The 25798-nt window shown below is 46.7% G+C and overlaps 1 protein-coding gene across 1 annotated transcript in view; it reads right to left on the bottom strand.

The window, feature by feature from the left end:
• CCDC3 (coiled-coil domain containing 3) overlaps positions 1-25503 on the bottom strand; it is a 44812-nt gene extending 19309 nt beyond the window's left edge. The window contains exons 1-2 of the mRNA XM_032985875.2: positions 24652-25503; positions 23510-23684 (exon numbers count right to left, since the gene is read on the bottom strand). Coding sequence (XP_032841766.2) covers positions 23510-23684; positions 24652-25058 — 582 coding nt within the window. The 5' untranslated portion in view covers positions 25059-25503. The remainder of the gene's footprint in view (positions 1-23509; positions 23685-24651) is intronic.
• Positions 25504-25798: the final 295 nt, after the last annotated feature.

Here is a 25798-nt window from a genome sequence, read left to right as displayed (position 1 = left end):
CTTTAAACTGGATTAGATCCAACTTCCTGTATAAAATTGACTTCTTGGAAGTCATCCCTTGAGTTCACCAAATGACCTCAGCAGGTGCCTATTTCTCCTAGAAGAAAGATCCAACTCCTTTTTCAGTGATGGGGAGTCCACCATGACCCCTGGAAAACTAAAGATTAATGATCTACTTCAGTTTTTAAAACCACCATATTTAAATTGGGTTATATGTACATATATTGCTACTGATGTCCAGTTGCAGATCAAAATAATAATAAAAAAAAAAAAAAAAAAAAAGGCAAAACAGTTCTGGTTTGATTTCCGAGTCAGGAAATCCTCACTGTAATTGCAGTCTCCCAGGTAAGTCACACTTCCCACCGTTCTCCCACCCATGCCACATCCAGGTGTTTAAGGAGATAGGACTTTCCTCTCCAGAGAAACATGGTGGCCTCTAGCAATCACTAATTAGCACTTTGCTGATCAATGAAGCACCAAAGAGTGTTTGCTTCTGTATCACCACTAACTCCGTAACCAATAATTACATTTTTGTCAGGCTGCCAAGGTCCTCACACACACCTGCACGCTGCCCACATGGTTGTTAGGAAGAGATTTATAATAATTAATTGTAACATTCCTATCACACATCTCCCCACCCGCTTCCAGCAACGGCATGTCTGATTTCCCCTCCTTGTTAACTGGATTCACAGCATTAAAATAAAGTCAGTTAAGAGTGTCTTCTGTTTGCATCCTTTGAGCTTTGATTCATTATTTTCCTGACATCTTAATTTAATTCTAGGTGAGGAATCACACTTTCTTTTCTTCTTCTTGTATTTTCCCCTGGTTATTTGTTCACGCCTTCCTGACTTGTCTAGACAGCCCTACCACTTACGATTTTCCCTAGATGGATGCTTTCCAAACTGCACAGCTCTCCTCCCACAGAACATGGGCCAAGCTTCACAAAACCAAACCTCTTCCCACGGATCACCATTTCCCCAGCTAGCAGCTGACTTCCAGAGCTGTAGAGGTGGGAACTAGAGGCCCTGCAAGATATTAATCACCTCCGTGACCCTTCCCAGTTTCCAAATTGGAAATTGCTAGTGCCCATGTAGCATCCCACCAAGCTGCATCCCTCATGCTGATATTCCTACCCACTCCTTACTTTCTGCTCACCCTTGGAGCCTCCCGAGCTGCTAACACTGATGAGCCCCTGCTGTGGTGCTCCTCTTGCTGGACTTCATGCTGCCCCTCTTTAGGAAAGCAAAAAGCCTCACTGAAATTTTCCTTCTCGCTGATTTGCTTCTAATCTGTTTTGCATTGTATTCTTTCTTCTTCTTCTTCTTCTTTTTTTTTTTTTTTTTTTTTTTCCGCACCATGTTCTGGTTTTACGTCCTTCTCAGTTTTCACTTTCTCTCGCAGGTTGCTGGCACTACTGACATCCATCTGCACTTAATCTTTTTGGGGTTGTCTTACACACAAATATTTGCTTTCCCTGTTGGCACTTCCAGCAGTCTAGGCAAAACTTTGAAATTTCCCTGTGGCAATAGCAGTGGGAGGTCCCAGACAGTCAGGGAAGGGGCTTTACTCCCTCTTTTCTCATGGACTTTCATTACAGAGCATTTGTGGTAGCTGATTCCCATCCAGGATAGGACAGAAACAACCTTCTTTGAGGCTCAGACATCTCAAGCATGGCCTGTAACCTTCAGTCCTGTGCTATGAGATGATACAGGATAGAGGTCTACACAGTCATGAGTGTCATGGAGGGAGTATATAGAGACTGACAGCATCTTCCAGAAGAACCAGAGATATTAGACAATATAGTAGGAACCAGCTTCAGGCTGATCAAAAAGTGATGATTCTCAAGAGGAAGGTGGAGAGCTTCATGGAAGATAAATCCACTGAAAGTCACTGTATATATAGAAACAACTAAATATATGGAAATTACTTCACCACAGAGACTCCTTCACCTGAACACTGGAGGCAGGGAAAGTGTCAGCAGGAACCAGCATAAAACATTACCCTTTTCTTACATTCTTCCCTGGGTACCTGATTTAGATATCTGTTGGTATGCTGTGGGTCTCGCAGAGGGGAATGCTGGCAGTCTTATACTGTACGTAAAAAAAAACTAGTACAACTGGTTCATTTCAGCTATTTCACAGCCAAGCAGGTGGCAAGGACAATTTCAGCTCTGAAGCTCACCTTAGCCTGGTACTGCCCTGGGTCACCACGGACCAGGTACAGGTGCCAGATGTAGGCAACCTGATTTTCACATCACGCTTGTTCTTCTCTATCCACAGACTTTGTGTCCTTCCTCTTTGCTTCCTTCTTTTTTGCCATCAGTGGGAAATAGTTTATTGAAGATTTTAGAAGGCAAGGCTGGAATAGATGCTGGAAGGGAGCTCCCACCTCCTGGGAGATGTGGTGGAGGCAACCACTTGCATGACCTGACAGGGCCTGTGAAAATCCCTTATAGGTCACTAAAGTAAACCTTCCTTAGCACCAGAGCAAAATGCATCCCTCTGCCTTCCTAACAAACTATTCTTGTGGACTGCTTGGAATCTGGCTTTGCTTGGCTCGTATTTACTGAAGAAACACACACATTTCACCTTGATAGAAGCTTTTGAGAATGATTTTAAGAAAATTGGTTTCCTAATCTTATCTTCTGTTGTATTTACACCTCTAAAAATTTGTGAGACACCAGAAAACATGAGTCACCTGATTTACTAACAACACACCAGTTTGCTGCTTGCAACTATATCTGAACTTGTCATCCCAGAACATAAAAAAAGACATAAATGAGGTCCTGAATGGAGACTTTCATCTCCATAAGGACCTACTTGGTTCCCCCTGGAAATTAGGTAGATGAACGAGGCGTGACCATGAAGAAACAATTACCAAAAGCCCCTCTGGCTCACCTACAACAGTTTTGGTTTTTTTTATCTGTAAACTATATCACAGTTCCTATGTCAAATGAGAGCATGGCCTCCCAAGCAGATGATTTAGTTTCCAACACAAGAGAGGAGAAACTCCAGGACCAGAGGTGGGGTGAGACCACTGTGGTTGATGAACCTCTGCTGATTTTCCAGCCCTGAACTCTCAGCCATTATACTACTCATCGGGTTTTTCTGTCATGTCTTGGGGAAAGACACTTCACTTCTCCATGTCACTCTGCCCAGGTTAACAGTGGTTAAATATTTACCTGAGCTCCTGGAAATTTCTGAAAGCCAGTACTGTGCTCAGGAGAAGTACTGAGAAAAGCTGACCTTTGGTGAGGCTGGTCTCCTCTGGATCTCATTATTGTTGGGCAGGCAGAGAAGCCCCTCTAGAAAAGCACTGAGAAGAAGACACCTGGTTGAGGGCATGGGGGAACCTGCTCCACTGCTTCACATGGAGGTCCATGAGCAAGTGCCTACAAAGGATTCCAGTCCCTGGATCTGGGATCGCAGCTTCCCTTTTTTGGCCCTCAGTAGAGGAAAAGTGATGTTGAAGCACCCTATGAATTCCGGGCACTGTCTTGGTGGTTTCTCAGAAAGTTCCCTTACGTAGTGCCTCCATATTCACTCTGGACTTCACTTTGTGAAGTTTCTGAAGGTTGATGTCATCACTTAATAAGCATGATGCCATGCCAGGTTAAAATATGCTTTCTCCACCTTACTGGCCCTCCAGGCCCAAATACCTCTTCACTAGAATAGCACTTAAAACCATACAAAACCAAAATTCTTCAAGAGTACTATGATTTTTTGGGGCACGATTACTTGATTCTTCAAGCCAAGTCCATTCTAAACCTTTTTGAGATGAGCAGAAGTAAAATACTCTTTATAGACCTTTGTTCCGCTTCATGTCCTCCAGGTCTATATCCAGCTCTAGGTTAGATATCTGACTCTAAGGAGATGATCCAGCTGCCCAAGTGGAGATGTCTACCCTCATTTCAGGTGATGTGTATTTCATACGGTATGCATTTGCAGGCAGGTTCCTACCTGCCATCTGCCACTGCAGATGGTTTAGACTTTTCCACAAGCCCTGTGATGTATCTGCCAGTCCTGCACAAAGGTCTTGGCCAGCCTAGGTGTCTACATTGTAGGTATTAATGTATGGGCAAGGCTGTCTAAGAAATCCTTTATCCAACAAGCCCTGACCCCTGCAGCATCCCCCACCCCTGCAACCCAACATCTGAGGAGTCTCCAGCTGAAAGCCTGAGGATCAGCTCAGCTAAGCAAACCCATGCCTAAAACCAATCACATTAATATTTCTTAACTGCATGTCCTTGAAAGTTTAAGTTTACCGGATTGCTATGACTTTGTGTTAAATACAGCATGACTCACTGTTCCCTTCAAAAGGTCAACCAGGTCTTGAGATTACTGCAACTACTAGGTTAATAGATCCTTTAATTTAGAAAGATGATGCTCAGGCTTTCTAGATCTGGTTGGATCTTCTATTTCCCAGTTCACCTCCCCCCAGAAATGGGTCCATGTAAGGAATGACAAATTCTAAATAATGGTTTGAGGCAATATAAACTGATACGGTGGTGTTGCCGTTTGAGCCTGGTCAGCAGCCAACCACCCCGCAGCCGCTCACCCACCCTCCCCCCCACATAGGAATGGGGAAGGGAATTGGAGGGGTAAAGGGAGACTCGCAGGTTGAGATAGAAACAGTTTAATAATGGTAATAGAATGAAAACAATGACAGCAATATAAAATATAAACAAGCAATGCACAATGCAATTGCTCACCACCCGCTGACCGACAGCCGGCACGTTCCCAGCTAGTGATCCCAAAATACCAAGATCCTGCAATTGCAATCAAGAGAGAGAGAGAGCCCCCTCTCCTGACTACCCCTCCTCTATATAGTGAGCATGATGTTACATGATATGGAATATTTCATTGGCCAGTTTGGGCCTGATGCTTTGGCCGTGCTCCCTCCCTGCTTCTTGTGCACTTGTGCACAGGCAGGACATGGGGAGTTGGAGAGTCCTTGAAATCTCAGTAGCAGCTGAAAACATCAGTGTGCTATCAGCATTCTTCTCATACCAAACCCAATGCTGAATCTAAAACACAGCACTATTCTAGTTACCAAAAAGGAACATTAACTCTATTCCAGCCCAAACCAGGACAGGTGTTTTAGTTTCTGACAAAAGCAAATCTTCCCAGGATCCTTGGTATCATTCAGGCACTCATGTTTGCTTCATGGTGGCAAGAGGCAACCACCTTATCTCCTGCCTTTTTCTTTTTCCAGAAATGGAGATTTTTCCACAAAAGCATGTCTCGTCTGTCTGGCATGGGGCAATCCTCTGTTCAACCTCCCAAACAGAAGCAACATTGTGGTTGGTTTGGCTGGTTCTTCTGCACAACATCTTTAGTTTCCTTCAGCCCAAAAGAGACCAAAGTGCCTCACACCAACTTTTTCCATCACAACCACAGATTACACATTTCTCAAATCACAGACACAAACTCAGGAGGATGAAAAAATGGACTATATTCCTTAACACGATTCCTTTCCCTTTAAAATCAGCAGGAGTTTCAGTGGAAATGGGATGAGGTAGAAGTACTTAGTGTACTCCCTCTAAGCAGACAATACAAAGCACAACATATTTAGCTATTTAATGGATTGCTTCACTTGATTACAGTTTGATTTCCATTTCAAACTTTTAAAATTAAACCAGCACAGATCTTGCACTTCGTTTGTAGTCCCAACTTGTAGTCTCCACTTTTTCCTCAGAAGACCGCTATTTTGCACCAGTTTAGGGCTTCTGATACTGAAGCACCAGTCAAAAGGACTCCTGTACTCCACTCTCCTGTTGGTTGCAGCACTTTCGAGTCTTGTAAATAATAAAATTCAGTCTTGTCTCACATTTTGGGAACAATACTGAAGTAGACAGGCTTCCTAACTCTTTTCAACTGCTACTTAAAAAAATCCAACTAAGATGCCAATTCCAAACCAGAATATTTATACATAAAATGTATGGAAAAAATATGTTCAGAGTCCCATCTAGAGTGTATACTTGGAGACCAAATAGAAAAAGCCCTAAAATCAATGTTGAAATAATTCAAAGAGCCCCATGTAAAAAGGTTGTCTCACATGATGGTTCCAAAAATGTTGCCTGGATTAGAAAGCTTATTCTGGTTGTTACTTCAAGCTTTAGAGTCTAAGGCTTTCTATGGTCAGAGACATTGTTCCTTTTTGATAGAGTATTGATAATGTGTCCTCTTTTTTTTTTTTCTTTCTTTTCCTAACACCATTTTGAAAAATACTTTTAGTTTCATTTACACATTTTGCACCATTTCCTAAATCAGTCTGTAATTGACCACAAGCATTTAAAAAAGGGGGGCCAGGAGTTTTGGAATTTCAAACCACAAGGAATTACTTTAAAGCAATTTAGAAAATTGGATTTAAATCCACAAAATAAAACTCAACGTCTTACATGCATTCAACAAATCTTATCCAAAAGGCTTTATAAGATAGAAGATAAAGACTCCAAAAGGTATCATAAGCTCCAGACAAATTCAAGCCACCTGCTCCACACAGCAACAGATATGGAAGGAGGACCCCAGGCAGGCTGCAGTGATTGTTTCAATCTCTGGACTTTTTCAGAATCCACTGAATCTAAGCTCAGAACTTCTATATCCAGGAAAAGCAGACAGGGAGACAGAGCCATAGTCATGGTCCAGGTATTGTAGTATAAATGTCCCAGTACCACATCAGTCCCTTTTAGACAATAATAAGTCTATACAGGGCCAAGGCCAGACCACAATGTGAGCTCAAATGAGCTCTGTTTCTACAGCATTAATATTTTGTCTTCACCGAAAAGGCAAGCAGAATCTGAAACCAGTTATTTTCAGGGCTACTCTCACCACTGGATGCAACACAGGAGCTCTTTCAACTCACATATTGTGCTGGGCATGGATTTCCAAATCACTGTGCAGCTTTACAGAAGTCAGGAATATCGAAGGCAGCTGACACTGCAAGCACAACTTGGGTCACAGGAAGAACTAGTCTCAATACTTGCACTGACACCCCATCATGTTTCATGTGCCACAAGATGCACATTCATTAACGTGTCACCTCAGTATCAATTTATGCCTGGAGAAAGCATCAGTGCTGCAAAGCACAGGACACAATGTTGGTAGCACATAGCTCTGTTTACTCAAGCACTTCTGTAAGTGGTATTTCTGTTGGCAATCCTCATATTTAAAAGGTAATTCTCATAATTAAATAAAACAAAGTGTGAATCCACTGTCTACCCTGTGACACCTAGTGCCACCTGAAATGCTCATGTGGGCTCCAGCTGTTGCTGGAGAAGGTGATGTTTCAGTGGTCAGTTTTCCTGGTCTTGTACCCTTTCTCTCACATCCCCTATGGCATCTCAAATGGCAACAGGCAATTGAATTGCTTCAGTAAGTGCAGGTATCTCAGTCTGGCTTCTGGAGTCCAAGAGACTCCTGGAATGCATTGAGGGTAACTTCTTAAGCCAGGTAATAGACATCCCTACCAGAGGGGATGCGATACTGGACCTGTTGATCACCAAGTGAGCTAATCAGTAACGTCAAGATTAGATGCAGCCTGGGCTGCAGTGATCACGCACTAGTGGAGTTCTCAGTCCTGAGAGATATGGGTCAGGTGAAGAGTAAATTCAGGACCCTGAATTTTGGGAAAGCAGATTTCCAGCTTTTCAAGAAGTTAGTAATAGAATCATAGAACCATTTATGTTGGAAAAGACCCTTAAGATCATCAAGTCCAACCATTAACCTAGAATTGAAAGTCCACCACTAAACTATGTCCCTAAGCACCACAGTTACACCCCTTTTAAACACAAAACCACTTCCCTGGGCAGCCTGTTCTAGCGCTTGACAATCCTTTCACTGAAGACAGTTTTCCTAATACCCAATTTAAACTTCCCCTGGTGTAACTTGAGGCCATCTCCTCTCGTCCTATCACTTGTTACTTGGGAGAAGACACCAACACCCACCTTGTTACAACGGCCTTTCAGGTAGTTGCAGAGAGCAATAAGGTCTCCCCTCAGCCTCCTTTTCTCCAAGTTAAACAATCCCAGTTCCCCCACCTCTCCCCATAACACTTGTGCTCCAGACCCTTCACCAGCTTCATTGCCCTTCTCTGGACACGCTCCAGCACCTCAATGTCTTTCTTGTGGTGAGGGGCCCAAAACTGAACCCAGCATTTGAGGTGCAGCCTCACCAGTGCCAAGAAGAGGGGGACAACCACTCCCCTAGTCCTGCTGGCCACACTCTTTCTGATACAAGCCGGGATGCCATTGGCCTTCTTGGCCACCTGGGCACACTGCTGGCTCATATTCAGCTGGCTGTCAACCAACACCCCCAGATACTTTTTCACAGGGCAGCTTCCAGCCACTCTGCCCCAAGCCTGTAGCGTTGCATGGGGTTGTTGTGACCCAAGTGCAGAACCTGGCACTGAGCCTTGTTGATCCTCATACAATTAATTGGCTTTGGCCCATTGATCCAGCCTGTCCAGACCCCTCTGTAGCACCTTCCTACACTCAGGCAGACCAACACTCCCACCCATCTGGATGTTGTCTGCCAGCTTACTGAGGGTGTGCTCAATTCCCTCATCCAGATGTTGAAAATGATATTAAACAGAACTTGCCCCATTAATGAGCCCTGGGAAACACCACTCATAATCAGCCATCAACGTGATTTAATTCCATTCATGAGAACTCTTTGGACCCAACCATCCAGCCAGGTTTTTTTCCCAGCAAAGAGCACACCCATCCAAGCAATGAGCAGCCAATTTCTCCAGGAGAATGCTGTGGGAAACTGTGTCAAAAGCTTTACTAAAGTCTAGGTAGACAACAGCCACCACCTCTCCCTCATCCACTAAGTGGGTCACCTTGTCACAGAAGGAGATCAGGTTAGTCAAGAAGGACCTCCTTTTCATAAATCCATGCTGACTGGGCCTGATCACCTGTTTGTCCTGTACATGCCACATGATGGCACTCAACATGATCTGCTCCATAACCCCTGCCCCCAGCACCAAGGTCAGACTGACAGGCCTGTAGTTCCCCAGATCCTCCTTCTGGCACTTAGTGTAGATGGGCATCACATTTACTAACCTCTAGTCAATTGGGACCTCCCTGGTTAGCCAGGACTGCTGATAAATGATGGAAAGTGGCTTGGTGAGCACTTTTGCCAGCACCCTCAACACCCTTGGGTGGATCCCACACAGCCCCATAAACCTGAGTGTGCCTAAGTGGTGTAGCAGGTCACTATCTCTCCTTGGATTATGGGGGCTTCATGTTGCTCCCTGTCTCTGTCTTCCAGCTCAGGGGGCTGGGTACCTGGAGAACAACTGGTCTTACTATGAAAGACTGAGGCAAAGAAGACATTAAGTACCTCAACCTTTTCTTCATCCTTTGTCACTGTTTCCCCCTTCATCCAAGAAAGGATGGAGATTCTCCTCAGCCCTCCTTCTGTTGCTCATGCATTTATGGAAACATGTTTAACTGTCTTTTATGGCAGTAGCCAGATTAAGTCTTAGTTGGGCTTCGGCCTTTCTATTTTTCTCCCTGCATAAACTCATGACATCCTTGTAGTCCTCCTGAGTTGCCTGCCCCTTCTTCCAAAGGTCATAAACTCTCCTTTTTTTCCTGAGTTCCAGCCAAAGCTCTCTCAAAGCTCTCTCTCTGTTCAGCCAGGACAGTCTTCTTCCCCATCAGCTCATATTTTGTCATGTGGGGACAGCCTGTTCCTGCACCTTTAAGATTTCCTTCTTGAAGAATGACGAGCCTTCCTGGACTCCTTTGACATTCATGACTGCCTCCCAAGGGACTTCTGTCAACTAGGCTCCTAAACAGGCTAAAGTCTGCCCTCTGAAAGTCCAAGGTAGCAGTTCTTCTGAACACCCTCTTTACTCCTCCAAGAATCAAAACCTATAATTTTGTGATCTTTATGCCCAAGATGGCCTCCAACCATCACATCACCAACAAGTCTTTCTTTATTTGCGAGGACAGATCATTGCAAGGGGGGTTGGACTAGATGACTTTTAAAGATCCCTTCTGACTCAAACTGTTCTGTGGTTCCATGATTCCCATCCAGAGGTGAGCTAGTGACACCCAGTTAGCCTCATCTCTCAACTTGTAAAGAACTTAATTTTTTTTTTTAGTGGTTTCACTTATTAGAAAAAGGCATGTTACACTAACTGAAAGCACATTTCTAAGACATTGAATAAGAGAATACCATATTTGAATATCTGCTTGGTACTGGTGACCTCCTAGGGTAGGCAGAGATGAACGTCTCCCTGAAAACACAAGACAAGTCTGCAACAACCTCTATTCTGCTCTTGGAGTCCCAAATTGCTCTGAATCCTCATTTAGCTAGACTGAGAACCTGCCTCCCCTCCCTCTGACCATTGTCTGCCTATTCAGCTGCCCATAAGGACTGCCTGAATCTTTCAAAGATATAAAAAAAAAAAAAAAATAAAATAAAGAGAGAGAAAAAGAAATTCCCTAGGATCTGTGGAGGAAGGGACAAGATATTGCCCCTGATAAATACTGAGAGCAAACATTAACACTGCAATAGCCACGTTCCCAGCTTAGTAGTTGTGAGGTTGAGACTGACCCTGGACACTGCCAATGTGTATGTTAATGTTTAAAGATACATGTGGTTTTCGGAGCAGGTTAGAGTACACAATCAGCCCTGGGCAAGCCTGAGATCTCTCCATTTCAAAACATAGGAAATGCTGTAAATACCATAGCAAATGCAATTACCAGAGCATGATAAACACCACTTCATTAGCAGGGACCATAGGAGGTTTCTCCCATTTCAGACATTTCTGACAATGTGTAGGAACCAGAGGTCAATCCTAAAGTCCAGACACAGAACAAGCAGGCAAATGTCTCAAGGATACCTCCAGTCTGGGATTTTTTTCCCAGTCCTTCTCTGTCCTGATGCTGTGATGGAAGGAGCCTGTTCCTTCACATCCTCAACATCTGTAATGATTTTTCTAGAGAAACAACCATCCATAAGGAGCGGGATGCATTCCAGCAGCTCCAGAGTGCCACTGACTTGGAAGTACCAGGATATTTCCCATCGGTATTTCAGCTGCTTTTAGACATGGGTTAAATACAGGAGGATTTTGTCACTGGATGTGGTTTTGAGCATTTTTATTGCAGCAGGAAATATTTGAGCATAAGAGATTATTTCCAGGACACATTTAATCTACAGTTCCGCACCTTCGGGAAAAGAACCAAGAATCACATTTGTTCCCCTGCTCTTTGAAATACAGACTTAAGAAAACACAGGCTCAATTAGGATTTCAAGTGACAGTTTGTGAAGTGTTCACTGAACTAAGACAAAATGTGCCTGAGCCTGAAACATGCAAAAGAGCAGAAACCCAATCACTGATGGTAGTAACAACCCTTCCCTGGTGCCTTCCTTAAACACTTCGTTTCCAACCCATGGGCTTATCCCAACATCAACATTCATGTCCAGCATGGCTGTAGCTATCTGAAGGGCCCTGGGAACTTGCAAGTGATTTTTAGAAAAATTCACCTCCTGGTTGTCTTTTCGAATCCAGCTAATGGAGGTGAGCTGTGGATGCTATCTGGTACCTGTCCTCTGGAGCTTCTCAGCCACAGTGTAGGGCATCTAAAGCCTCTTCAGAGAGAACAAGTCACTGCTGTCACCACAGCCATCCATTTTGAGGAATAAGTGGACAGCATCAGGGCGCTCTGAAACCCTAGATAGTCCCTCCCAGAGCCGTGTCATGACACATGCAATGGATCTTCCTCCAGAGGCATCCAGCAAAAGGAGAACGTCTTCTTCTAAGGGACTCACTGCAATCTCCCAGCTTGACCCAAGCCTTGTAAATGATGGAGATTTCAGCACATCAGTTGGCTACATATTTAGGTGAATTATTTCCTCATTTCCTATTTCCATGGGGTTTTAAAATTTTCTCTCATTTGCTTCTGTTATTTTTTCTTTGTTTCTACTTACAAATACCTCCCCAACAGAGGTACTTACAGACCAAGAATAAACTGCCTGTTTCCTTCCCACAGATAGGCCACATACACAGAGATTCTCACTTTAAGGCGTCTTTTATAGACCATGAATAAACTCTCTCCCACACATCTGAGACCTCGGAGCTCTTTTAAAGCATGGGCTTGTATCTGGCAGAGGTCCTTCATGGCCGCTGTGGCTACCTTTCCTCATTATCTCTCCTTTTCCACACCCCAGGATGATGCTTTTAAGGTGGAAAAGAGCTTTCCTGCTCTGCAACAAAATGGAGGATTTCAGGTGGATGTGGTTGCTATGTTTATGTTTCAAAGCCTCTAAAACAGGACTTCTTTCCCCATGCAATGGAAATGGGGTCTTAAAGCATCTGAATTTCTATTTCTAGTCCTCTCTTCAGTCAGTGTCAGTACAAGCTGTTCCTCCACTTTGACTTTCCTTCCTTTCTCTCCCTGACCACCATCCAGTTAAGCAACTAACTGATTTTTTTTCCACAATAAAAAAATATAATCAGAAACATCCAGGAGAACATAATTGTGTTCAGACCCTGTCTAAAGACTCTGGAAAGACAAAAAGTAAGCCAAACAAATGAATGTGCTCTGAAATGGGTATACAATGGAAAAAAAATTGAGGTGATAAACTCTTTGTATTTTGAGGTAATGAAGAGTACAAGTGTCACAGTCCATTTGAAGAATGAAGCTAAACTTCATACCATGAACATACTTTGGTTTGAATAAACAACCAAACCCCAGTTGCTCATGTGTCACCCACCTGAATATATCTCCTTACTCAAAGTACAGCACTGCCTGTGCAAAAACGCTGGAAGTCACAGAGGGGGAAGTGGAAGGGCACAGGATTTAGACAATTCAGTTTACAGACAGAAGTGTTCAGACAGCTGTTCCTCATCCCAGTGGGGATAAATCCTGGGTCAAAGAGAACTGTGTCCACTGGACTAGGATACAGAGCCTATCACACCTGCCTCACTTTTACCATCTGCAGAATGGGAATAGTTCTCCTGCTACCACTGCATGGTGGTGAAGATGAGTCAGTTTGAGGACAACAGTATATACTAGCTTGCATTTTAGTCCCACATCTTGTCTCTGTAAAAAACACTGCACTGACATACCCCTTTGCAGTAGCTAGTACTTCTACTGGTTCTCCACTGATCTAGGAAATGCAAAAATACTGCAGAACAAGTCCACTAAGTGCTTTCAGATCTCAGGAAATATTTTTTTGCTTGCTTGCTCTCAAGTTTTTCCGGCAGAAGTTCTGACCTGGCTTTATAGACGTATTATTTCCCCTTCACATTATACAGTGTCATGGAAACTTGCTTCTCCCTTAGTATATTTTTCCCTACCATCATTCATTTTACAGATAACTGAACTAACAGTTGTAGCAACGCTCTTCAAAAAAAACCCTGCAAATTGGGGCAGCAAACGGAGGTAGTCACAGTGTCAGCTGCCAGAGGCACCTGCAACAATTTGAGCAGCAAGCATCTGCAACTGGTCGCACCCAAACCATATACTCCCCGTCCCTCGAAACCAGCCACTCTGTTTTGTCACTTCACACTACCTGCTGTAAGGGGCTGCGTGCCTCCAGGGCCGGCGGCGAGGCCAAGCCTGGCACTGTGTGGCTGCTCCTGGCCAAGCACAACGGGGCAAAGACACTTCTCCGGGAGAAATTGGCTGATGGAGTCAGGACAGGCTTTAAAAGGCTCCGTCTGCAGCTTCCATTAAGGATTCGAACTACCGCTGCCTCAGAGCCAACTTGGCTTGCTGTTTGAGAAAATAAACATCAAAATGCATGGGCTGGGAGAAAATACATCCCAAATTGAAAGACTTCATCTGGTTACAGGCAGCATTACAGGTGTCCTGTCTGCCAGCTTCCAGCTGGATCTTGGTGGATGTTGATTTTAATAAACATTTTGCTCCATCTTTTTCTGTATCTATCTCACAGGTGGGTCGGGGCAGAGGAAGAGAGAAGTGGAAAGAAAAGACTTCTCTTTGGATTCAAGGTCAGCTGGGGCAAGAAACTAAACCAAAGGCCAGATCTGCCCACAACATCTGCAGCAGTGTGTGCATCAAGGACAGATCCTGGCCCAGGACTGCTGGTCCACATGAATCATCCTTCCCAACTGCTGACCGACACAAAGCATGGATTTGCACACACAGATTTGCACCTAACACATTTACAGACTCACAGATTTACAGAGGGGCTTGGTGGCTCCCATAATTGGGCTGAACAACACAGAATTTGGGGACCTCTCATTTATTTTGGCTGCTCTTGGCGCAGAAAACTTGCCTGAGACTCGCTCTGAATGTGTTCCCCGAAACAGCTGGCCCAAACTAAGGTCTAGGAAAATCCGAGCAGGTGAAGATCCAGGTGCACCCAGCTCAGGTGTTTTCTTCCCCCTCCTGTTCCCAACACAATCAAAAGCACTGAAATAGTCCCAGTGGCTTACTGCGCATGGGATGCCAGGAGTCATATTTGAGCATCTTCCAGTAGCTCTCAGGCGAAGTCAGTACCACCACTCTTTAAGGCCAAAAAATTGTGGGACAAGTATGAATAAGCATGAATGGATCAAAAAACATCCATGATCTGCTTCTTTGAACTGCACATTTTGTTTTGCCTCCAGTTAGTAAGATAATACATCCATCTTATAAGAACATCAGCCTCAACCCTTCTCCTTGGAGGCCAGGTCCCAGACATGTGGAGGAGCACATTGAGTACAGGAACCTGTGTCGAGGAAGGTGATTTGGCCGTGAACGCAAGCACTATCAAGCACATGTTGCCCTGCACCACTTCATTTCCCAGATCCAGTAACTGCCAGGGTCCTCACCAGCTGCCTCCCCTTGCCAGCCAGTGCTTTCACCCTTTGTAGTCTATATGGTGGGATGTCCTCTCTCACCTTCCCACATTGAGGAGGCCGTGAATAGGAGGGCAGGGCAGAAAAGCAGAGGAATCCTCAAATCGCTCACACACAGGGAAGGAGACAAAGGACCAAAGTCAGCCTCCTCATGTCTCCTTGTTGCTGCTTTTCCCTTGACAGTGTCATCTCCAGAGGATATGGACGAGAGGTCCACCTCCCACTACAGTGCTGCAGTTCCCGGACCACCTTCATATGTGGATGCTCAGGGGGATAGCTTCAAAATTTCCACTGCCCTCCCCAGAGGGAGGTATCTCCCACCTCAGCCGCTTCTGTGCTAACACAGAGGGAATGTGACCAGATCAACAGAAGCCCTGTCTCTCCTACCTACCCTGAGACTAACAACGACATCCCACCTACCTGTGCTGCACGCTGTGGAGTTAGCCATGGCCAAATAGTTGCATCTTTCCAACATGACTGGAAAACACATTGCCTTGGTCCTTGGCTAAGAGTCACCAGTCAGGGGCTTCCAAAAAAATCTTTCTCCAGCTGAGCAAGTACTGTGCCAGGATTTGTGCTTGGCAGCACTACTGCAGGTCTTTCAACCCCTGGGCTGGAAACCCCAAGGGTACATCACCCCACCAGGCAGTCTTGGATCTGAAACACGGGAGGGACAACAGGGTCCCTTCAGCCCCATCTTTCTGTCTCTCAATGTGCAGAGCACAGCCCACAACCACCAACTGCCTCTGTGGCCACCAGCAATTTCCCACCCACTCTTTCCCACTCTGTGTCAGTGGAATAAGCCAGATGGAGAGCCAAAAAGGTGTCCTGGGCCTGGGGTCAGATGCCTGATTGCCACCAAGTTCATGTACAGCAGCAGATAACTGCATGCAACAAAATCCAGAATGATTTAGTGCATTTGGCAGAACTTCTTCAAAGTTTGTCTCTGGATAATTAAAAGCAGCCTGAAGCCATGTGGGTCTTCATTCATTGCCAATTCCTGGAAGGATTGCTGTTTCTCCCTCTGGAGGAGTCAGCCGTGTACATACACACACATACCCATGGCTGTCTAGGCATTTCCTTGCTCAGCGGACTGGAAAACGGATATTTTTAAGGATATCGTGTACTTGGATGTGTCTGAGACATAGTCAGAGTGCTGTGCTCTGGAGTAATCTGCATTGCTTGATAGGGAGCAAGTTGGTCCAGCTTTGTTCACCAGGAGCTGGGACACAGATTTGGGACTCCCCTCACTTCATTCTGCACCCGTGTTGGTACCAGGAGGGTGCTAAGTGGCGGCCTCACCTCAGCAGCTCCCCACTAGTCATTGCTGCCAGTGGGGACAAGAGTTCAGATGGGTGGGGAAAAGCTCCTTATTCAACCCCAAGTTCAAACTGTTCACAACCAGTATCGAATTCAAAGCTCCCGTGCTCCCTCAGGTCATCCCTCCTGCATTGTATATGACAGTCAGCCAACTTGCCTCACAATACTGAAATAAGATGCCTCTTAGAGACACCCTAAAAACAGAGAAATTTCCCCATTTTTCTCCTGAGAAGCACTCAGAACACCTTCTGGATGCTATAAATATGATAAAGACGATATACAATGGAAACATGCTGTGGATAAGATTATTGTGTACTCCTTTGTGATCTTTTATTCTGTATTTTAGCAGCCTGTGTGCATGTTGGAAGACAGAAAACTGTTAGGGAGATGCCATTCAGACCCCCAAGAGTCCCCTACCACAGCCTGGGTGGGAAGATTTGGAAGTGAGTCAATGCCATTTCTATGCCAAAAGACTCTTGGGGATGTTACGCAAATATATCAACTGTCTTGTGGTCTCCTCTCACCCCAGACACTTGTCAGCAGTTCTCCATTTCATCTAATATTGCTTACATGTATTCAAATTAAACACAGATCATAGGGAGGGGGTACACTCTGGGTGAGTTACAGGGACAAAACCAAAAGTGCTGTTAATCACTGTTAAAGCAACCCAGAAGCGATGTACACTTTCTATCATGCTATTGGGCTAATGGAGCAACAGCTCTTCTAACAAATGGCAGGGCAAAAAAAACAAATGTAAAACAAGATTTTCAAACCTCTAGATATTGGAGCTTACTTTCATTTATTTCGAGGTCTTTTTGCCCTGCCCTTGCCACATGGTACTGTTTTGAACTGAGTATATTTTCTAATTCCCTAGTGACATAGGACTAGAGAAGGGAGGTTCCTTTGTGCGGTTTTTGCCACAAGCAACCACAAATGGCCAGTACAAGGGTATTAAAGAAAACTATCTTAACCAAGCCAGGATGCTGCCTGCTCTTTTCCAGACCAGTCATTCCACTAAAACTGCTGGCTCTGGACTCCATGACCAGTGTTTTCCAGCCCTGCAATTTCTCTCCCAGCACTTGGAGCAGAGAAGGAACTCCTCAAGACCAGAAATTCTTATCTTTTAAAAGAGAAAAAGCAAATTGCTTTTTCATTTTCTCTTAGTGCATACCATGGATTAAATTTCAGCTGAAAACCATGACAGTTATCAGCTTTTTTTCCTAATGGCCAGGCTTTGCATGATTCACATAGCAGAGTCACCTTCAGCATCACTGATGTCCACCTCAGCCACAGCAGGAAGAGCTCTGGTCCCTGCATCCAAGGAAGGTCAGGCTCTCTCCAGAGATGCCACAGGCATCTCTCCAGCAGGTATCAAGCCATGATACTATTTAATCACTGTCCAGACTCAAAATCAGGGCAGTCAGGAAAATTATGGTGACTTCTCCAACTCTTCTTCTTTTCCCCTCTCCAAGGCCATGTTGTCTGGGGAGATGGATCAAAACAGGTCCCCACAGCAAACATCACATGTGCAAGCCCTCCTCTGGCAGCCCAGAGAGCTTTTGTGTAAGCAGCTATTCCTCTGTGATTTAAGCCCTCGTGGTCCTGTGAAGTGTTGCTGGACGAGACCTGCTACCAACTCCCGGTTGAGAGCATCAGGGAAGAGACAGACTGGGACCATTGCTGAGAAAACATGCTGCTCCCCACAGTTGGGCTCAGGGAATGATCCAACTCAGTGGCTCCCAGTTCATGCACACAGGCACTGCTAAAATACAAATAGTTCTGAAATTATTTCCTCTACTTCTGCAGAGGAATAATGGCATTTAATTTATTTTTTGCTTTGCATAATAATGGCAAGGCCATTTATGCAATTACATTGCTTTTCTTATCCAGTTCCCTTTTCAGCTGCTCCAAAGCCTTGCAGGCGTCTTAATCAGGTAATCAGGTTGTTACAGCAGCCAAAGTGCCACCAGCGAAGAGGACCCAAGCCTAAAGATGCTAAGCAGACATTTGTAAACTGCTCTGCTAACCCACTAAATACCTGGCTTTTTACTGGGACGCTGACAACTCTCATAAAAGCTTTATTATTACCCAGATAAATCTCTGGAGGTCTCTCAGACGGCAAATCCATTCATCTAAATCAATTGAAGTAACAGCACGGTTGTGGCTCTGATGCTTGAGAAGAGAGCAGGCAATGCAGGGAGAGAGGCTTAATAAAAGATATAATTGTTCCCTGCGATCTCACCAGGTTTAATTGAAATTTTTGGGCTCCTTCATTTCCATAGGTTTTCACACGGTGCTAGTGCTCTCGCAGTTGCTCATGACTGGTTTGATATGCTGCTGTTAATTCCCTCGTTATGATGCACACAAGGTCATTTTGCAACTCTCCTGCATGAAAAAAAGGGGAGGAAGGTGCTCTGTAAAAGAAGCACCACAGGGCTCCAGGTTGTGCGCACTGCTGCAGCTCACAGCAAGCTGGAACAGAGGCCAAAAGATCATGTTTCCCTATCAACCTGTTGACAAAATCAGGAATTAAAACCCCTCTGAATAATAAATAACGACAAGTGCTGTTTGACACTTTAATAGACCTTATTATCACCAGACCTCAAGTCACTTTGGTGTAATCCCTCTTGTGCAGACAAGGCAATGAGGTCTTATTTAAGAGGTCGCACAACCCTCCAGAAGGCCAAGTTAGGAGGAGAAATTAGAGCCTCTAGGTTTGCGCTAAAATGGTGAAACTCTGCAGGGGGCCAGGATTTCAGTCCCAACCCACTGCATCACTTCCAGGTTTAGCAGCAGGCACTGCAAGAGGGGAGAAACCACAGGGACAATTCCCACCTCCCAGCTTGAGCAAGCAGAAATCAATCCCCCTGCATGCAGAAAAGCCTCATTTAGCACTTAGCCATTAGAAAAAAAAATTTGTGAGAAAGAGGCATTGGTACAATTCAGATGCTCTCTGCGCCTTCAGGATTTTCCCATTCCCTCTCTCCATCCCTGGAGAAGGATGCTGGCTGCACCAACAAATGCTCATCCCCATCTCCCAAAAAAAAAGTCTGACCCCTTGGACTCCTTTTGAGCAAGAGAAGGCCGCAAGGCTTCTCAGTAAAACCATCAGTAATGAAACACCAGCACCAATGGCTACACTGGAGAATAACTGGGTGGCACACAGGGTTTTGTGAGCAACTTTAGGGGCACTGAGGGAAGCAGAGGGTAAAGGAAAAGAGGTGTCTGGGGTGGTTTCCCGAGGCAGGGGTGACACAGAGGCTGCACACCAGCCAGCACAGGACAGCCTGGCATGCCTGCATAGGAGGCTGTCAGACTTTGCACATTCTTTGATAGGTCTGTGGGTCTTCCCTCAGGGGGTCAGCATGAGACTTGGGTTAAAACACAGAGCTTTTGAAGAATTTTAATTAGGTTTTTATTACTTCTTAATTGTTCCTTTCTTTAATAAAAGCACCTTATTAAAAGAAACTGCTGTGACTGCAAGATTCCTTGGATAGGTGAATACTGCATTTCTCCCAGAGGCAGAGGGTGGGAAGAATTGACTAAAACTGTGAATCCAAAAGGGAAAAAGGAGCCTTCCTGTGTTATTATCTCTACCAACATCAGCTCTGGAACTGGGCCAAGCCTGGGACCCAGATACCTGCAAGGTGCTGCAAGAAGAGGCCCCTCGCTCTGTGAGAAGTTGCAGCCACTCGTTACAAACCCAGCTCCAACCCCAAGCCTGGTGGAAACTCAGAGTTTTAGCAACAACCTTGTGGAAACCGCTGAGACAGCAAGCCAGAGTAAAGCAGGAGGTCTGCAAACATCAGTAAGGGGCTGTGAGAAAAATCAGGATGGAACCCAATTAACTACTGCCTCCGCACACGTGGGAGCCAAAATGCAAGTGCCTAAAGAATTGAAAGCTGGAGCTACCACTGCTCTCCAGAGTGGCCAGAACAAGCACCTGAGTGAATTTATGAGACTATGGGGTTATTGGAAAACTATGGAAGCAGCATTTGGCCCTCAGCCCAGACAGCAAGGGCCTAAAAATACAGCTGGAATTAGCTTCCAGCAACAGCAGCAGGCCCAGGATGAGGAATGTATTATCCCCAGTGAGATGTGCCTTGGGTCTGGCCTCCTTTCACCATGCACCATGGGGCTTTCCAAAAATAAAAAAGGTTTTCCTGCAATGGAAAAGGCAGGTTGTGCATTCCAGTGCATTGAGAAGTTCCTACACATCCCTTTGCTCTCTTTTGCATCAACAGAAATGTTTGCTGGGTGGAAGAGAAGGAACTGTCAGGGTCTTCCTCATTTCACCCATCGGGACAGCCCAGACGAGACTGCCTGCATTCAAGGAGCATGGCAGAGAGCAGAGGGTGAGCAAGAGGACAGTATGTCACCAGTCACTTTTGGGTGCCCTGCTCTTTCAGCTGGCTCAGGTACACCCTGCAGAAGGGACCTCTCGCTGGGAGCAGCATTACACGAGGCACAAGAGGTTCACCCATCACACCTTCTAGCTGAGCACCCCAGACCTACAAATATGAATTATTCATCACAACTGCAGATGCTTCCAGCACCAAATTCTCCCTTAAAATGTCGACCCCAGAAATATATCAAGAGTAGGGCACAGGGCCATAAGCAAATACAGAGATTCAAAAAGTATTTTGGAGTATGGGATCCAGCTGTAAACAGGACATTTCATCACTCCTTTATTCCAAATCTAGTCAGGAACACAGCTTTTTGACAAAGCTGGTTTTGAAGATGTCCCTGCACACAGCTGTCCCAAGACATGGAGGCAAGACCTTACTTACTAACTCCTAGAACCAGACCTTCACCCCAGCTGCCTTCTGCTCTGAGGACCTCAGTGTCTCCATCTCTACCCTCTGACTGCACAAAACATCCGTGATGGATTTTAACTAGCAATTTATGACAGTACCCAACTGCTAGTGAGACCCCTGACTCCTCACTGAGTGTGAGCCCCATAAGAAGACCCTTCCCTCTCTGTTCAAGCTCTCCACAACTTGACACCATTACAGAAGTCCCCCTTGGGTGTCCCCAGACTCCCAAAGAGACTATTTTCCAAAAAGCTTCAAGAATAATGCTCCAAGTAATGCTTACTTTCTGTGCCACAAAGCCAGCACACACCACAGGTTTCAGCTCAGGAGCCAGCATGGGACAGCTCAGCTGAGCACATTTGGAAATGGAAACTGTTTGCACTGTGACGGGATGCAAGCAGATGTGATGGCAATCAGGAAAGTCACCGCTGGATGTGAAAATGCAAAGAGAGGAGCAAAATGCTAAGGACAGCTGCACCCTGGACATGGGCACCTGCATTGGGAAGAGCTGGGGAACAAATTCCTAATACGATGGCAGCCAGAAACACCATCCCCTTCCGAGGCTGGGGCACGCAGGCGCCGGGAACCGGTGCTCGGCTGGGCAAACACAGATGCAGGCGCTGAGTGGGAGCACAGTCAGCCCAAACTATTTTTAACTGACGCAGAGGAAGCTTTTACTTTTCGTTATGAAAGGGAGAAAAAGTGTTTGTCAGTTGTGCTGAATTTATTCACTCAAGGGGTGGGTGTTGAAGTATGTAAAGCCCCCAGCCCCAGTCCGTGCAACCAGAAGCTCTAATCCCCCCCTGGTCTGCTCACAGCTGCATGGGGTCAAAGAGCGCAACAGCTGAAATGCACTTTTGATACATATGCTTTTGGTTGCCCCAACTTACCCTGGAGGTTTCTGCCTTAGTGATTTCCATTAAAGCTAACCAGCAAGATTCACTGCTGACGTAAATGAGCACCAACCCATCAAGATCCCCTACATTTAGCTCCACACTGCTAAATAAACAGTGCAGAGGCATCACAAGTAGATACTGGGAGTTGGGTCTGGTGGTCCCCCAATGCCACTTTGCTCCCCAGAGCAAAATCTGTGGATTTGGCACCAGCAGTGCCTTTACTTGCCAAATACATTGTTTGGGGCACTGGGGAGCCTGCGGGCTGGCAGGGAGGAGGCCGGGCTGTGACCAGGGCTCTCTGCCTCCCCCTTCTTGTCCAAGCAGCGTTATGGCTCTGCAACCTAATTGTGAGACGATTCATTTTCTCTTAAACATCAATTACTCCTGTTGTCCCCAAATATATCTTTGAACATCACTGTTCTCCACACACCCCCCCCTAAATACCGGCGGTGAGAAAACACTCACTCACAGGGCATCCCAAGGAGCAGGGCTGTGTCACTCGCCAGACGGCCACACAGCAGCTCAAACTCTGTACACTGGTGGTCAGCCAGCTGGTGAAGGGAGAGGGCCCAGCCAGCCACCGAGCTGCCTCCATCCATCTCCCAAACAAGCCACTAGTGCCTCTGCTGCTGTACATAAATACTGTGCTTTGAATGAATCCACAGGAGATGCAAGCAATAACACGTGTCCTGTCCATCCTGACCTAAAGAGACACTTAAAATGTTCTCGGCTACCAGTGGAAACCACCAGCCTCATAAAACAAAGTTTATCACCAAAACAGCTCTCCAAGTTCCATTTTTGCAAATGTATATGCACATCCAGAACATACGCACACATAACTGTGGGTTGCTCCTCTTTGACAAGGAAGCATTTATTAAAATCCTGCATTTACTACATACACTACAGCTCCATGATGGGCTCAGAAGCCACTAACAATGGGCATCATTGGACTTTCCATACTAAAAATGTACTTTCTTAAGGGAGGATCGCCTAGAGGATGAACTACTTGCTGCAGCCTCCCTTGAGAGAAGAAAGAGGCATTTCATTCAGCTTGTTGAGAAGTAGGTGCTGGCGTCCTTCAGACAAACCATGCCCTCATCACTCAGATGAAACATGTCCTCAACAGCCTATTTTTCCCCAGCTGCCACAAAGACATCTTGGGGTGACCAGTTCAGTAGATGTTTATGCTGTTATGTGGAGGTAAGTAAGAATAATCCCTTACAGTCTGTCACCGTCCAGGCACTGCTCTCGCTACATGAGATGAACACAGAAGTGAAAAACCAAAGCTCCGCTCCTGAACGCTTCACCTGAAGTTAAAGTATGGGTTCTAGAGACAGCAGACCCAGAAACAACCTAGGTGGAGTAGGAGAGGATTGCAAGCTGTGCTGATTTCCAACCTATTGCTCATGAACAGGTTGATACTGAGCTTTGCTCAGGTCTGCGGAAAGCTAAAGAGCTAACACAGAGGTCAGCTTTGAAAACAGTGTTTAACATCTCCCCACCAGTGTGTTACATTGCCAGTGACACCACCAAAGGACCAGGAAAATCAAGGACTTGGTGTTCTGCATTCTTATATATTTATGTTTGAGAAAGACATGGGAATGCCAGTGCCCACTTAGAAAACAAGCACTGGAGAGAAAATAAATCCCTTACCCGGTTGTCCTCTTGAATCTCCCAGTCACTGGAGAAGCTCAACACATGCTGTGCCTGAGAGCAGTTAGAAAACTGGAAAAGGCTGGCAAACATCCTTCTGTTCTCCTGGGTGTCCGGGAAAATAGCCTCCTGGAAGTTGACTCCGTGCGGCAGGAGGATGTAGTTCTCATCCATTCTGAAACACAAATTGCCCGGGCAGCCTGCTGTGAAGCTGAACAGCACTTTCCCTCCCACAGAAGTCACCCGTCGTCCTGCAGCCTGGCTCAAGAAGTGACACCAAAGCTACACAGACAGACTTTTAGCCGGCACATGGCTCTCAGCTCTCCTGGCACTTGATTGCCAGGGTGGCAATTTCCACCACAGACTGGACCAAGCAGCAGCAGTAAGGACCTAACAGGCTCTTACTACCCTACAGGCATCAGTGAACCCCATAAATGAGGCAAATCTCTGTTTTGGCCCATGGTTCCTACTGAATTTGCATCGCCTTGCCCTTGATCCCAGAGTTTAAGTACTCCTTCAAGCAGTCAATAAATAACTTGTATAAAATGTGTTTAAAGACACTGCCACAGACCGAGCACTAGACAGCATCAAACCATGTTTCGTTACTCACCCAGTGTAAGAATACACCAAGTATTTAGAAACAAGCCACTGAGTAGTATTTCGCAAACGCTCTTGGATTGAAAGGTCACTGCGATGGCTCTGTTCCCACATTGTGGTTTATTTTCTTATTCTTTCGATGAGCTCAAAGTCAGGATTTGGCTGGGACTTGGGAGAGCCGAGAGAAATCTATCGGGTGAGTATGCGGGGATGGGTTCTAAACTCCCATGCCAAACTTTGGCGAACTCATCCTGCCGTAAAAACAAAAGCAGCAAGTGCCCAGGAGCTACTCGACAGCAGCTCCCCGTACATCTGCTGCCGGGCAAAGTTGGGATATTATGGGTTTGTTGTAGTTTTTTTCTTTTTCTTTTTCTTTTTTTTTTTTTTTTTTTTTTTCCGATGCAGCTGTGGGTGGACACGCAAAGGAGAAGGTGCTGCGGGACAGAGCGAACCCTCCCGGGCAGGGGCGGCTGCGGAGACTCCCCGGAGGAAGGATGCTGATCCCCGGCCCCCCCCTCCCCCGACCCCCCCATCCTTGGACTCACCGGAGGAAGAAGAAATAAGAGTAGCCCTGCATGACGGTGTGCGAGTGGCAGGAGAAGTAGCCGAGGCCGGTGAGGTTGAGGCGGGAGCCGGCGGGCACCTCCAGCATGCTGCCCCACGCCTGGTCGCACAGCAGCTCGATCTCGGCCGAATAAAAGAGCCCCCCCGCCCCTTGCTGGGGGCCGGCGGGGGGGCCCCTCTGCCAGGGCAGGTAGTTGTAGGCACCGTAGGGGTCGGGGTGCAGCGCCAGCACCCGCGCGTAGACGATGATCGCCGCCAGCTCGGCTCGGCAGCCCTCGCTGAGCGGTCGCCACTCGGCCGGCAACTGGCAGCCCCCCCCGCCGCCCACTCGCCCCCCCAGCCCCAGCCCCAGCACCAGCAGCGGCAGCAGCCGCGGAGGAGGCGGCATCGCGGGCGGCTCGGCGGAAGGGGGGGGGCGGGGGGGGGGTGGTTAAGGGGGGCGCTGGAGGCGGCGGGGTTGTGGCGGGGGGGGGACGGTCTGGAGCCGCTGCGGGCTGCCCCGGGGGCTACGGGGAGGGGTGGAGGGAGAAGGGGGAGGACTGGGGGAGAGGTGCGAAAGGGCCGGGGTGGAGAAGGCAAGGATGAAGCAAGGAGATGCGGAGGGGTAGGAAAGCGAAAGGGAGGGGGTGCAAAGGGGCGGGAGGGGGGGGGGAGAGGAGGGGAAGCGGAGGGGGCCAGGAGGGAGATACCCAAAGGGCCGAGATCCAAGCAGGGAGGGGTGCAAAGGGGCAAAAGGGTCGAGGGGCAGAGGGTGCACAGGGGCAGAGATGCGAGGAGCAGAGATGCGAAGGGGAGGGATGGGAAAAGGCAGAGATGCGAGGAGCAGAGGCAAAGGGGAGGGATGTAAATGAGAGAGGTGCAAAGGGGGAGGTGAAAAGGGAGGGATGCAAAGGGGAGGGATGCAAAGGGAGAGTTGCAAAGAGGAGGAATGTAAAGGGAAGAGGTGGACAGGACAGAGAGTGCAAAGAGGCAAGATGTGAAAGAGCAGAGCTGCGAAGAGCAAGCGCACCCCGGGGAGAGGGAAGGTGCTGCCAGGCATCCCCCGGGCCCGAGGTGGGCACTAGCGGCACCCAGGGCTTTGGGAGGTGAAGGGGTGGCTCACAGGGTACTGGAAGTGCAAGGGTGCCA

This window comes from Tyto alba, unplaced genomic scaffold, assembly GCF_018691265.1.
Source record: "Tyto alba isolate M040663 unplaced genomic scaffold, T.alba_DEE_v4.0 Super-Scaffold_2, whole genome shotgun sequence".
Lineage (NCBI taxonomy): Eukaryota > Metazoa > Chordata > Aves > Strigiformes > Tytonidae > Tyto > Tyto alba.
This window is presented reverse-complemented; position numbering and strand designations above follow the sequence as displayed.